Here is a 14,743-nt window from a genome sequence, read left to right as displayed (position 1 = left end):
GTCTGAATTTAGGACCAAAATTTTCCTACAGGAGCTCTGTTGGGATTTATTTGAAAAACAATCCATTCATGTTATTTTCATTGTTTTTACCTATAAACTATTTGATAAATGTTTGGATTTCACAATAGTAAAAGTGAATTTGGAAAAAAATATAAATAACACAGCTCCATGTGTCCCTTCAGAAAGGGGATTCATTCTGAGAAGCATGCCATTAGGTAGGTGATTTCCTCATGGTGTGAACATTAGCGTATCACACAGGACCGCCTGTCATCGCCCTTGCAATCGTCTTAGGCTGCCTGGAGGTCTTGAATCAATTAAAACGTTTGCTCTCATGATCATTTTTGACTTTAAGGAAGGTCACACAGTGCCAGATCTGATGAAGAGGGTAGGCATGCAGCAGTGCGGCCACGAGCCTGTCTTTCTCTTTGGAAGGTACTCGGTAGAAGCAGTCTATATATCGATATGTATTTTAATCACACCTTGTGAAGACACTCAGAAAAGATCTCTTCCAGCACTGCTTCAAACTGGCAAGGACAGTGGGATAAGTACATCTAAAGAGCAGGAGAGTGTTTTGAGGGGGATTAATGGCAATGTGTCTTTTACCGTAGCAAGTTTTTAAAAACGTAAGCATTCCTTGTGTATTCTGACCACCGCTTGTCCATCCCGGGCTCCATCCCGGTTCACAGCCAGTGTGGAGGACAGAGTCACAAGGCAGTCTGATGGGAAGTGATTCACTCCTGTATTTTTATTAGTACATGTTCGCTATAAACAGTGACTATACTTATTGTGGGTTGTTGGTACACGCACAGAACATGTCTGGCTCTTTTTTCGACCTCTCCTTCCTTCCCTCCCTGCTCCTTTCATCTCTTAGCCCTCTTCCCATTTGCAAAATCTTTATTCCCGTTTTTCCTCCCATTTCCTTCCCCCCCGCCCTCAATCTCTTGTTCTCCTTCCCATTTGAGAAAGATCTCCCTGTTTCCTATCATCTAGCTGTTATTTTGTTCTCTTTATAGTTTGTGCTTCTTGCGTAAAAGAAACTATGTGCTATTCAAGCTTGCATGTCTTATTTGTTCCACTTAAATATTATGGCCGCAAATTGTGTTCATTTGTCTACACGTGGCTCAGGTCCACCCTTTGTTATGGTAGAATAGCACTCCATTATGCATAATTACCACATTTTCTTTATCCATTCATCTGTTGAAGGGTATAAGATGTACCTGTTATGAATTATCCTGCTATAAACGTGAGTATGTGTGTGTTATTATAGTATGGTGTCTTTAAGTCACTGAGGAAGATATCTAGAGGGGAATAGCTGGGTCACATGGAATTACTAATTTTAGTTTTTGAGGAATCTGTACTGATTTCCACAGGGCTTGTACTAGTTACACTCCCACCCACAATGTAGAACTGTTTGTTTCTTTTCCCGGCCTCGCCAGCATTTGTCATTGTTTGATTTCTTGATAGTAGCCATTCTTTCTGGAGTAAGATAGAATCTCAGTGTTGCTTTGATTTTCGTTTGTCTAATGGCCAGTGATGCTGAACATTTTTTCATGTGTTTATTGATTGTTTGTACTTCTTCTGAGAAGTGTGTATGCATTTCAGTTGCCTGTTTTTTAAATGGGTCTTTTATTTTGGGGGGGTCTAATTTTTTGTGTTCTTAGTTTGAATGATTAGTTTCTTATTTCTGCTCTTACGCGGAACCTCTGAGTGTGTTAACAGAAATGTAGTCTCAGTGGGAGAATCTAAAAGCTCAAGATCGAGCTGGGTATTGCACATAAACTTGAAACTAGGGGAAATGCCTTTCTCTTTTCCTCTATGAGCTTCTGCACCCCCAGTGTTCCTTAGCTTTTGACAGTGTGATGCTAATCTTTGTCCTCACCTTCAATGTGGACTTCTTTTCTCAGTGTGTCTGTCTTCTCCTGACACTCCTCTTCCCATGTTTCTCTCGCCAGTGTCTTTGGATAAGCACCTTCTCAACCCCAGTACAATCTGGTCCTCACTGGGCATGCTATTTCTTTAAGAAGGTCACATTTTAAGGCACTGAAGTTTAGAGTTTCAGTGTTCTTTATTTTTGGTTTTTTGGTTCCAGGACTTGATCAAGGCCTTCTGCAGGTGAAGCATGTGCCCTGTCACTGAACTGCATTTCCAACCCTTACTATATATCTTAGAGGGACATAATGCAACCCATAGTGGTTAGCTCAGCCAATGACTAAGAAGGTGAAAAGGTAGACTGAGCCAAGTGTGGTGGGTGATGATGACTAATCAGAGCTAAGTCACAAAAGCCTTGAGGTTGGGAGACAGCATGGCCTGTTGGTGTGCTGGAATGGGTTGGAGATAGTGATTTGGGTAAGGGTCAACAGCCATGTGCTTCTGGGTAGCACCATCGGGAATGAAGAGACAGGAGGTGACAGATGCCTCAGTTTCTGGCCTGGGTGACTGGCTTGTGGTGAGCCTAGGCTTTTGAGGGAGGAAGAGGCTGAGCTTGGGTCCACACATGTCAAGGCTGAGCTGACCTGTGACATACATGTGCATGTGTAGCAGCAGCAGCAAGCAAATGCTTCATGCCTGGAGTTTCATCCAGTTAAGTCCTGCTCACTGATTGCTCCTCCACTGTACCACTCTCTACATTTATCCAGTGCAAGTTTTCACACCGACTACCACAAATTTTAAAAATCTGCTCTCTGCCTGGTACTCTGCTAATTGATTTCTGTGTAGCATCTCACTTCAACTTAGCATGGATGGCCTGATTGTGTCCACCTTTCAGATAAAGATACTGACATGTAGACTGTGTTATTTGTCTGTCTTCACTAGTAGGAGTTGGGGCCAGATATGAAGCCAGGTCTGTTTATCCGCGCTTTAGCCTATCCTAGTACTTTTTAAAAAATGTTCTTCGAATGGGGTCCATAGTACATTAGCTTATTATCTATGCACATCTTCACTCTCCAGCTACAGTGTAGGCTCTTTGATGCTCTGAGGCAAGTGTGGTGGGTGATGATGACTAATCAGAGCTAAGTCACAAAAGCCTTGAGGTTGGGAGACAGCATGGCCTGGGTGCTCTCCTGCAGTGCCCCAGGGGGCTGTGTTGTGAGTGGTTGGACTAAGCCAGCAGCTCCCAGGTGATGATGACAGGTGATGTGCATGTCTCTGTTGAGCAGAAAGGTCACCACAGGGAGGAACGTCCAGTGGTGTCTGCATGTCTGTGTGTCCAGTAGCTGGAGAGATTAAGTCCTGGTGCCTGCCAACAACCCAGTTAAGCAAACCACTGTCAGTGCGAGATTTGCATGTCCCACGCGAGCGCACAAACCACCTTTCACCAGGTAGTGCCAGACCTGAGCTGCCACCAGTGGGGACAAAGCATTCCCTAGGGGTTGGTTTGGCTCAGACACCAGGGCAGTGGTGGGAGTAGAAGCATGAAACTCCATTTTAGACAAGGGGGTAGAGCAGGGCAGCACATAGGAGACAAATCTATGAACAAGGCCAGATAAGATGAGGGGAGGGATAGCATGGACTACTGATGTGGGCATGACCAGGTCAAGACACACTTTCTTGAAGAGCCAAAATTTGAACTGAGACCCAGTGACCAAGAGGGGCCAACCATGTGAAGGGCAGAGTGTCCTGGACAGAGGTAACACAAAGAGGGCTTGAGATAAGAACAAATTTGGGGTGTCCTAAGAAGAGCCGCTTTACATGGTGGCTGGCCTGGACAAAGCTTTGGGAAAAATGAGGTTGACACTAGTTGAGGTCCAGATCACCAGGCTGGCAAGCCCCCACTTTTTCAGTTGTGGTGTCACTCTTGGAGATCAGTGAAATTGGTGCCCCTTTCCCAGGACCTTCCTTGAGGATCTTGGCAGTAGAGGTGGGCAGCCTGAGGCTCCACCTGGGATTCCTGGAGCATCCCTGCCCAAAGGCTGTCTCCACACCATTTGCTAAGAGGGTCTCTTTGTCTGGAATTGTGCAGGGCACAGTCAGAGCCAGCATAGGACAGCCTTAGTACTTCTGGCTGCCCCGAGGCCCACATAGCTGCCGCAGGGGCTGATAGGAACTCTATATCAGAAAACCCGAGATCCATTTAGTCCTGTCTGTGCACTCCAGCTCCCTGGCTAGAAAGCTGTGATGGAGGGCCAGTGGACCATGGTAATAACTTTGGAATTATTTTGGTTGTAATAAGAATCTATTAGAGGGTTTCCAGTCAGGGATTAATAGCAGCTGCTACACATTTTGAAAGATTACTTTGTCTGCCCCATGGGAAATTGCTGAAGGGGTAATTGAGGCAGGAATCTGACGTAGGAAGCAGGGATACCACATACAGCTAGCTGGGCAGATCAGGCATTGCTTAACTTCAAACCAAGGCCCGCATGATGCCCACTAGTGTCATGCAGCACGGTGGCTTAGGGAGGCAGTACAGAGGCCACGACAATGGTCTGGGTGCAGGATGATGGCACCTTGGACTGGAATTAGGCAGATGGAGAGGGATAGATCTGAAAGTGGAGTTAATAGGGTGTGATAAAATAGTTTAGCTGTGGAAAGGGGGCCGGGAAAGTAACTACGTAACTGGATGGGAAGCGGAGCTGTTCACGGAGACCAGAAAGCTTTGTAGAGGAAGAGCAAGCATGCAGGGAAAGTCTAAAGAAGAATCAGACAGACTTGCATAAAATGGTAAAGGAAACAATAGGAGCAATAGCTGGGTCTGGAGAGCAACAGGTGTTTCTTTGGTGACGCTAGGGAGCCCAGTGGACCGAAGGGGAATGGCGGTTTAAGTCCCAGCTCTCGATGCTATGCAGCACCAGCTTTACAGGCAGGTGGCCTAAACATTTACCCAGAGACCCACACTTGGAAGGACTGTGCCTTGGGTTTGATGCTTTGCCGTCACCGTGCTGAAATGCTTAATGGTTTTTGGAACAAGGGGCCCTGCCTTTTCATTTTGCTCTGATCCCTGGAAATCACGCAGCTGATCCTGCTGGGGATGAAGCAATGACACCCATGAGAGTGGGTCATTCCATTCGGAGCTATAAATTCAAGCCAGAATAAGTTCAAGCACAACAGATGCTTATAACTTTAAAAAAATGTATGTGAAGGGCTTGGAATCCTGCCTGGATTCCAGTAAGTGTTTCCTAAGCATTAGCTGTGAGCCTGATGAGAATTATCATAAGGACAGTTTAGGAATATGCACAAGGAGGATTCCTGCTTAAACCTCAGGAGGAAGGGGACAGACCAAGCTAGCCAGATACGAATGTTTTGGGAGCAAATGTGTAAGCCGTGGATGGAACTTAGGCTGGAAATCTAAGGAGATGTAACGGTTGCTGGCACCCTGCAATATCCACGTCCAAGACCTTGGATTTTTCCAAGGAGGCTGGGGCCTGCAGATCTGGGCCTGCTGTGTCTGGCTCCTGAGGATGTTTTGAAAGAAACCTGTGGCCAGGAATGTTGCTCCAGGCAACCTGGAGATCAGGGAAGGAAGACTGAAAATTTCCTCTCCAAGCCCCCTCCATGAACAGAGATGAAAGTCATCAGGCAAGATGGGTGTCACAGTTGAGGATCCACAAGTTCCCCGAGGTGTGAACCCTGTAGTGTGTTCATGCAGGCTGTCCCTGTGTTCTGTCAGGTGAAAGCATCATATACTTCCAAGGCTGTGGCTCTGCAGCCACAGTGCAAGAACAGGCTTGCAGAACTGAGATTTCATAGTTCTGTTTCCCTGCTCTCTGAGGATGTCTCTTCTCTGTGCAAATGGTGTTGGACAATTAACCCATCTTCCCATTTTGTGCTGTGCTGGGGACTTAACAGTGAGGTGCATATTGTCCAGAGAGAGAGACAGACATTGTTCTGGTTGTGTGACTCAGAATAATAAACCACCTCCTCACAACTTAGCTTCCAATAACAGCTATGTGATTATAGCCTATGATTTGTTTGTGGGCTGGAATTCTGGCCCTTCTTGGGTGGGCAGTTCCTCCTTCGCATGTTATATTGGTTGGGGTCACACTGTGGAACTCAGTAAGCAGATGGTCAGCTTGGGAAGACTGAGATGGCCTTGATCTTATAATCTCTATCTCCATGGTGATGGCTTCAGCTGGCCAGAGCCAGCTGGCCTCTCCAGCATGGTGGCCTCCCCAGCATGGTGGTCCCAGGGTTGCCCCATTTCTTATATGGTGGCTCTGAGTATTTCAAGAAAGGAAGGGGAAGCCACCAGTCATATAAGACTAGAAATTAGCATAGTATCACTTACTCCCACATTATTCTATTGGTCAAAGAAATCATAGAGTCTGCCCCCATTTGGGGGGAGAGGACACCAACCCCATCTCTCAATGGGAGGCATGCTGAAGAATTTGGGGCCAACCTGAATCTGCTCTAAACAAGAGACCAAAGAAGTAATATTCATTGTTTCTAAGGATATGCCAAAAGATATATAATTAGACAAGTTCTCTCCTTTCAGGGACCATCCAGTCCTTTGGAATAAATGAATGAAGTGAGAAATGACCCTCTGTTATGGTTTAGATCTAATGTGCTCCCCCAAAGTGTTTGGAAAGTCACTGGATCATGGGAGCGTTCTACTCACCAGTGGATTAATTCACTGATGAGTTCAGTAGCTGACTGTGGCAGGAAGTGGAGGTGGGGCAAGCAGGACTGACCTGAAAGAGTGCTCTGTGTTCTCCTCTCCAGTCCCTCCCTTCTTTCTCTACCGTGGGTTGAACAGCTTTGCTCCCCCAGACCCCTCTGTCATGCCATTTGTGTCATGGAGCTCACCCATTGTTGATTCTACCATGTGCCAAAATATAGTGGTATCTTGGTTCACAAACTTAATTCTTTTTACGATTCTGGTTGCAAACTGAACTGGACTGAATTGTTAATGGTTTATACTTAACTCAGTTATATAATGGCATTTTAGGTCTGGCTTTTCAACCCAGCATAATTCTTTTTTGTGATGCTGGGGGTTATACCTATGGCTTCATACATGCTGAGCAAGCCTCTAACACTGAGCCACATCCCCAGCCTTACTGTAACATTTTATAGGTTCCTGCATGTAGTAGTATATGCTAGTACTGTGTTCCTTTTCATTACTGAGTATTATTTCATTGGATTGACATAACACAATGTATTTATATCCATTCATCTGAGGGTCGACATTTGATGAGTGTCACCTTTTGGCTATTGTGAGTAGTAGTACTAGGAATATGTGTGGTATTTGTTAGAGGATTTGACTTGAGTTTTTAAAATAATTTCTAGGAACAGAATTTCTGGATCATACGATAATTGATAATTGATCTTTAAGATTTTTAAAATGGCTTTTGTCTTACGATTTCTAGGCTTGAATATTGTACCTTTTTTTTTCTTTTAAAGAAAAGAAAACCAGCGCAAAGGGAAGAATCCACTTGCTGGTCTGCAGACCAGGTTACCCCATCTCTGCAGATGCTGGGGTCCGGGAAGGGTGGGGTTTCTCTCAGGCACAATTCTGGGGGTGTGAGAATACTAGGGATGCACAGCATCGTAGTGGGTCCTAGTGGTCAGAAAGAAGCAGCATAAGTGATGTCAGGCTGAGGTTTAGTTGCCTTTTTTTTTTTTTTTTTTTTTAAAAATAAGGGGTCTCTCTTTAAATTGTCCAGGCTGGTTTGATTCAAACTTTTGATCCTCTTACCTCTGCTTCCCGAGTGGCTAGGCTCACAGGCGTGGGCCACCATGCCCAGCTGCGGAGCATTAAGCATCCTCTCATCTCATCCTTGTTGGAGAAGCAGCCCCTTACCCTACTGGATCGCAGCCTCCCTTCTGCCCCGCGTGATTGATGGATGAGATTGCTCGGCAGCTCCTCGCAGTCAGACACAGTGAGGTGCGGAGCTGCCCTGCTACACTTTAAGCCACCTCTCCGTCTCCTCCAGCACTAGACCAGTACTTTTTTTGCCACTGTCCTTGTCATTCGAGACTCTGGGGCTCCATAATTTAAAAAAATTTTAATATTAAAAATTTCAAGCTGGGAGGCAGAGGCAGAAGAATCTGAGCCCAGCCTAGGCAACCTGCTTTGTAAGACCCTATCTACAAATAAAAAATAAAAAGGATTAGGGGTATAGCTCAGTGTGAAGGTTCTGGATTTAATCTCCAGTATTGCAAAAAAAAAAAAAAAAAAAAAGAATAGTAAAATAAACACCAAGACACTCATCCATGGCTAACAATTTGCTATTTTTGCTTATACTCGCCATAGCTATAAATAAATTCTTCTTTGCATTGAATCATTTGAAGAATGCAAACATCATGTCCTTTCATTACAAATGCTGCAATGTGCATCTCTTAAGAACATTCTTCCACATGCCTGCAATACCTTTATTATTCAAAAAATGTGAACACAATTCCCTAATCTTATACATCTAGCCAGCATGAAGACTTGCTTATTATCTTCCGAATGTGTTGCTACCTTATTTGAAGTGAGAACAGTCAGATATCTTGCATTGAATTTGCTTCATCTCTGTGGTTTTATCTAGTGTGGAAGGTTACCTGTGGCCCCCCCATCTCATCTTTTTCCCATGAAACTGACTTTTTGAAGGGTCTAGGCTGGGTATTTTCAGAAATGCCAAGGTACCAATTTATTCCACAATTTCCTTGGGGTGTTAATTTGTTCTTCTATTAACTGTATTTCCTGTAACCTGGAAATTAGGTCCAGACGTTTGATTAGATTCAGGGTAAATGTTTTTGGCAAGCATCCTTGATTTTATAAACTTCATATGACATCACATCAGGGGACACACAAGGTCAGGGCTCATTATAAGAGACACTAAATCTAATCATGTTAGCAGGAGATAATTGCCAGCTCTGTCTAATTTATGGGTGACCCAAGAGTGACATTATGTGACAGTGTGAAAGTCCCTTCCACCGGTCATCAATTATCGTATGGGGGGTTGGAGGCAAGATGGTAGTTTCCTAAAGCTTCTGTCCCTTTTGTGTGAGCCAGCTTCTGGCTTTTAGTAGAAGATGGTGGCCCTTGTTGTCCAGCAATGGCTGTGGGTCATTCCAAGTGGTCCTGCCCTCTATGAATTGTTACAGAGAGAGTTGGTGTCATGTTCTCCTCTGATGGTGAAAATGACTTCAGTGTCATTGTAGACCCATGGGTTTTTATTCATTCATGGGTACACTGCTTTGAAGTAGCTGTGTGATCTTGAGCTCGTGGCATTACCTTTCTGAGCTTCATATTTCCTTTACTTACTCCATGACTAGGTGACGTTACACTTTTTCCCAGCACCAAGTCCTGGGAACTGGGTGACAGTTGCCCTCTCCACCGATTCGGTGTCCTGTGGCTGGGCGGGTCTGATCACACTCCTTCCTTTGCAGGTTTGTGGACTTCCATGCGGCCGCATCCACCTGCTCACCCTCCCGAGCTTCCTTGCTTACCGGCCGGCTGGGCCTTCGCAATGGAGTCACACGCAACTTCGCGGTTACCTCTCTGGGAGGCCTCCCGCTCAACGAAACCACCTTGGCAGAGGTGCTGCAGCAGGCCGGCTATGTCACCGGCATGATAGGTAACACTGGGCCTCACCTTGTAGCTTGGACCTGGGTGGCCGCTCTGCAGGGCCTCACTCAACACTACCTCTTGTACTGTGCCTGCTTCTTTGTTCATTTCTTGCTGAATGAAGCAGGAATTCTTCCAGCGGCTATAACTGAAAAGACCTAACAGTGGATTAAAATGTGTGTGCAGCCAGCCAGGCACGGTAACGTGCACCTGTAATCCCAGCTACTCCACAGGGTGAGGCAGGAGGAGCTGGAGTTTAAGGGCAGCCTAGACAACTTAGTAAGACTCTGTTTCCAAAGAAAATAAGAAGGGGATTGGTGAGGAAATAGTTCAGTGCTAGTACCAGAAAAATAGAGGTCAAAAGATACAGAACAATTTTTCTTCCATTACTACAAACTATGCCGTAAGTGGTTGCTTTCATTAGCTCCATCGCTGGAAAGTGCCTTAGGGAACCAGATGCTTTCTCTCTTGTCCTGCTACCCTTAGGATGTTGGCCACTGTCCACTGCCTCTTGCCTCATGGCTGTGATGTAGCAGCTTCAGTGCCCTGTACTCCAGGAACTTGGAAGAAGAGAGGAGGTAGCTGCACTTTTATCAAGAATGGATTTGTCCTCTTTTTTATCAAGAATCAAATCATTTCCCAGATACTGAGCATCCCTACAACTGCACTTAAAGCTGGGCCGTGGGCCACTGGGCTGCAAGGGAAGGAGAAAGTGGAGACAGGGTTAGAATGCTTGGCCTGGCCCCTGGCCACTGGGACCCTCCATCCCCTCCCCCACAGAGCCAAGGATCTGTTAGCAGGTAAGTGTGGATGTGGCTGTAGGGCGAGAAGGCAGCAGCAGCCACCTGCCTCATTGTTCAGTGACTGCCTTTTCTTGTAAATATCATCCAGGCAGCTCGAATTCTCCATTTGTTATGTGACAGGCCCTAGAAAAGTCTTTATTTGCATCCGAGTGTAAGGATGCCTGCAAGATCATTATTTGTCCGGAGTATAAATGAGAGGACCGAGTTTGGGACCAGGAAGGGACCTGTTCAGTGTTGCCTGGCCTGGAGCCCAGGTGGCTGCTCTGGAGAGTTTCCAACCATGCCTGGCCCTTGGGCTTTGCTTCCCCGCCACCTCCCTGCACATGCCGAGATAACCTGGATCCCAGCAGCATCCCTAAGCTGCCTGGGTTTGTTAGTCTCTCAAAGAAGTGGGTCTCATGGGATTCCTGCCTCCCTTCATCATGGCAAAATGGCAAGGGAGAGTGTGCTAACAAACAAGGGACAGCAAGGGTCCCTGTAGCCACGGCCCTGGTATCTGGAGTCTCCTGTGTTGACCTTAGGAGATCGCTCTTCCCAGACCAAGGGCTGGCGCCTCTGGTGTTGCTGCAGCCTCCTCCTCTCTGTTCAGGGGTCTGACATCCTGCTAGATGCGGTGTTGCGTGCATCACCTTTGAGACAAGCAAGACCTTGTCTCAAAAGAATAAAAAAGGGCTGGGCTTGTAGCTCAGTGCAAAGATCCTGGCTTTAATCCCTGGTACCAGTGAGCAAACAGACAAACAAATAAATAAGCAAACCTGACATGTTTCATAGGAGCTCAAACTAGAGAGAGAGGTTCATTGTCCCAGGAGGGTAAGCCCCAAGTGGACAGCAGGAGGGACCAACTCAGGCCCTTCTCTCTTTCCAGTCCCTTTCTCCCTATACCCTGAGGCATAATTATGTGAACAAAATGAACGCCCAGACCACGTCTGAGGCTCCCTCAGGGCAGACTGTCCTGACCAGACTCTGTACCTGTGTGCATTTAATCCTCACAGTCACGGGCTGAGTCCCAGGCTGCCTGGCTCCAGAACCTTATGCTGCCTGCCCCAAGGGCTGGGTTCTTCCCAGCATCTCACCTGCGCCTCCCTCCTCGGGCACAGACACCAAGGGAGGGTCTGAGGACAGGGCTGTCACTTGGCTGCCCTACCCAACTCCTCACTAGGCCTTTGCGTGTGCTAAAAGCACATCCATCTGTCGAAATATAAGCTAAGGCACAAATGTAAGAAAAATTTAAAAGAAATGTCAAGCCCATTTCCATTCTCACTCTTTCTTCTTCTATTTTTTTTTTTTTTTTAGTAATTTTGCTTCTAATATTGGTCAATATCTGTGTGTTGTTACTACTTGTGTACAAACTACCTGACTCTACTTTTCTCTCTCGATGTGATATTTTGTCTTTCCGTGTAATTCTGGATATATATTATAACTGTTCTAATTTTAAACAATGATTTTTTAGTCTCAATGTTAATCTTATATTTTCATGCCATGCTTAATTCGATAATAATGCTTAATCCATTTCCCTCACTCTTTTGTTAAGACAGTTTTAGAAATGTATGGGGCAGTTGCAAGAAGGTAATAATGGAGTCTATGGGTCCTTGACGCAGATTCTCTGATTATTTTCACCACCTGCATTTGTCTGTTGTTTTGTTTGTAGCACCAGGAACTGAATTAGGGCTTTGCATTGAGCTACATCCTCAATCTCCTTAAGACAAGGTCTCATGGAGTTGCCCAGGCTGGCCTCCAACTTGGGATCCTCCTGCCTCAGCCTTCTCTTGAGCTGGGATTTCAGGCCTGCACCACCACATTTGACTGTGTTGTCTTTAAATGATAGTTTGGTACTATTTATTGAGGCCACATCAAATCATTCCCTTAGCCCTCCTCCTGGGGCTGCCCATGAACATCTCTCCTTTGTTATCGGATGGTGCCACTCTAGATCTTTGTGTCCCATCCATTTCTTTGCCCTCTTGTCTTGGGAGTGATTTTCCTCAACACACAGTGAACAGTGATCAGAGGTTTTGACAGTCAGAGCTCTGTCTCCTATTGCCCAATTATTCTCCCAGACTGAGTCACTTCCAGAGCAAGGAGCCACGGGCTGCTTTGTTTTCTCATTTGCTGCCCCATGAATGAGCCGCGTTGGAGCTGCAGGGAAGGAGGCCGTGTCTTTCCAGCCCCTGCCGCTGCTGACGTTGCCCAGAAAGAGAGACGGTGGAATCAAGCAGGAGCTGGGCCTTTCTGTGTGATGTGGTGCACCCCTGCATCCTGGGCTAGCTGCACCTTTGCTACGTGGGGTGCCGTGGCTCCTGATCCCGCACGGAGGACAGAGACTCCCGGGGATAGCCTGTGCTCCCCTGTTGTTGTGGCTTCCTGCGTGAGCCCTGAATCATCCTTGCTTGCTGTCTGTCTCCCTGCAGAGCAAGGCACAGTTTCCTTGCAGGATTGGCTGATTCTCTTTGCTTGTCCTAGGTGAAGCTTGAAGCCCACAGAGATCTGAGCATGTAATCAGCTTCTGGCAGGCTCTGAGGGTCCTCACAGGGATTCTTCCCAACCTCTCTGTTTTGTTTTTCCACAGGCAAATGGCATCTTGGGCACCATGGATCTTATCACCCCAACTTTCGTGGTAAGAATGCTTTTGGGGCCCTGCTACCTAGGAAACCGAAAATTAGGATCTCAGTGTAAAAGGACCCTATTGACATTTGAGCCATCCTGCTCCCAGAGAGCTTCCCACTGTGTTAGCACACTTTAGTTCACAAGTTTAGTTAGGTATAATGGGGTGCCAGGGTGCCCCTCGCCCTGAACCTCTTTCTTGCTGTGGCTGCTCCCTTGTGGGCCCTTCTATTTCTGTGCCCTAGTTCTTTACCCCTCTGAAGACATTCAGCCCTGCAAGGTCCCTGGAAAGACGTAAGCTCTCTGATGAGTTTGCTGAAAGAGGGGCTTAGGTAACCATGTCCAACAGGGGCTTTTGGCCTCTTCCTGCTGCTGTGGGCTTCCTCAGTCCTCCTGTCCTCCGCTCGGGGGAAGGAGGCCAAGATCAAGCCGCCGCAGTTCATTCTCTGAAAATACTTTGCTGAATGCCAGATTCCCTGAATGTCTTAGTCTGCAAAATACTCACGCGTGTTCAAAGCCATAGCTGTGTCTCTCATCTTTCCCTGAACTTTTCCATTTCATATGGGAACCTGACCTGTGGAGTTTCTCCTAGAAACAGCCTACTATACTCTCAGCTCTCATGGCTTTTCACCCGGCCCTGGTCCTCCCACTGTACCCCTTCCCCTCCTGCCATTTTATAAACAAGTAGGTGGCCCTTTGCTTTAATGCAGTCTTCTAATTCTTCGCAGCATTTTACTTTCCCCTGCTCCATCTCTCCCCATCTTTGTGCAAAAGGGCTGCAGTGCTGTGTCTTAGAACTGGCAGGTGGCATGCATCGCCATGGTCTTCCATGTGTGCTATTTGTTTATTTATTTAATTTTTGAGAGACAGGATCTCGTTGTGTATCTCAGCCTGGCCTCCAATTTGAAATCTTCCTGCCTCTGCCTCCTCAATGTAGGGCTACAGGCACGTACCACCACACTTGCCCACAAGTGTTTTAAAAAATGGCAGAGGGAGGATGTGAAGACCTAAGGAAACCTTACTCCAGAATTTATTTTTCCCTTTGGTCTTTAGTTTTCATGCTTGACTGTGTCTTGCTGTTGACATCTTGAGTCGCGCTCTGGGGAGGTATACGGAGCCCTGGCGTCACTCAGCAGGAAGTGGTACCTTGACAGATTTATGGTGTCTGCCAAGGGAGTAGGAAGAAGGAAAAGTCAGCACCTCCTACGGATTTGCTATTCCTGGACCAGACGGTCCCCCAAAGCCTTGTGGCGTGGACTTTCTTGGTTCCTATCTTTTGCTCCCGATAGGAACACATACCCTGCCCTTTTCCCTGCAGTTTTCAGGGAGCCCTTCTGAAGATCATGCCAAACACAGTCACGGTGCTTGTATCCATCCCGGGTCCTCCATCCTTAGTTGTTTCTCCAGGGAACACAACTCTGGGTCTGAGGACACCTGTGGTCTAGACCAGGGTTAATATAGATCAGTGGGCCAAAGCCATTAAGCCATCTTATTGATTGATTTGTTTGCTTACTTGTTTTTGCTGTATGGGGGATTGAACCCAAAGCCTTCACACTGAGCTGCATTCCCAGACCTCGTCTGATGCTTTTAATATTTGAGTCAGGGTCTTGCCAAGTTACTAAGTTGTCCAGGCTGGGCTTGAGCTTGCAATCCTCCTGCCTCAGCCTCCTAGACACTGGGCTTACAGGCACGCACTACCATGCTCTGCGAGCCATCTGTTTTTGCAAATAAAGTTTTGTTAGAAAACTGTCATGCTCATCAGTGTAATCTTTCCTTTAGGCAATTTGGGCTACAACAGCAGAGTTAAAAAGCCTCAGCAGAGACCATGTGGGCCATAAAACCTGAAATACTGGTCTAG

At 46.5% G+C, this 14,743-nt stretch overlaps 1 protein-coding gene across 10 annotated transcripts in view; it reads left to right on the top strand.

The window, feature by feature from the left end:
- Arsg (arylsulfatase G) overlaps positions 1 to 14,743 on the top strand; it is a 148,704-nt gene that overhangs the window by 55,145 nt on the left and 78,816 nt on the right. For all 10 annotated transcript variants that reach the window (XM_063241953.1, XM_063241954.1, XM_063241947.1 and 7 more), the window contains exons 3-4: positions 9,307 to 9,494; positions 12,851 to 12,898. In XM_063241953.1, coding sequence (XP_063098023.1) covers positions 9,307 to 9,494; positions 12,851 to 12,898 — 236 coding nt within the window. The remainder of the gene's footprint in view (positions 1 to 9,306; positions 9,495 to 12,850; positions 12,899 to 14,743) is intronic.

Source organism: Cavia porcellus, unplaced genomic scaffold, assembly GCF_034190915.1.
Source record: "Cavia porcellus strain 051 isolate PalLab524CR breed Dunkin Hartley unplaced genomic scaffold, mCavPor4.1 scaffold_32, whole genome shotgun sequence".
Taxonomy (NCBI): domain Eukaryota; kingdom Metazoa; phylum Chordata; class Mammalia; order Rodentia; family Caviidae; genus Cavia; species Cavia porcellus.
This window is presented reverse-complemented; position numbering and strand designations above follow the sequence as displayed.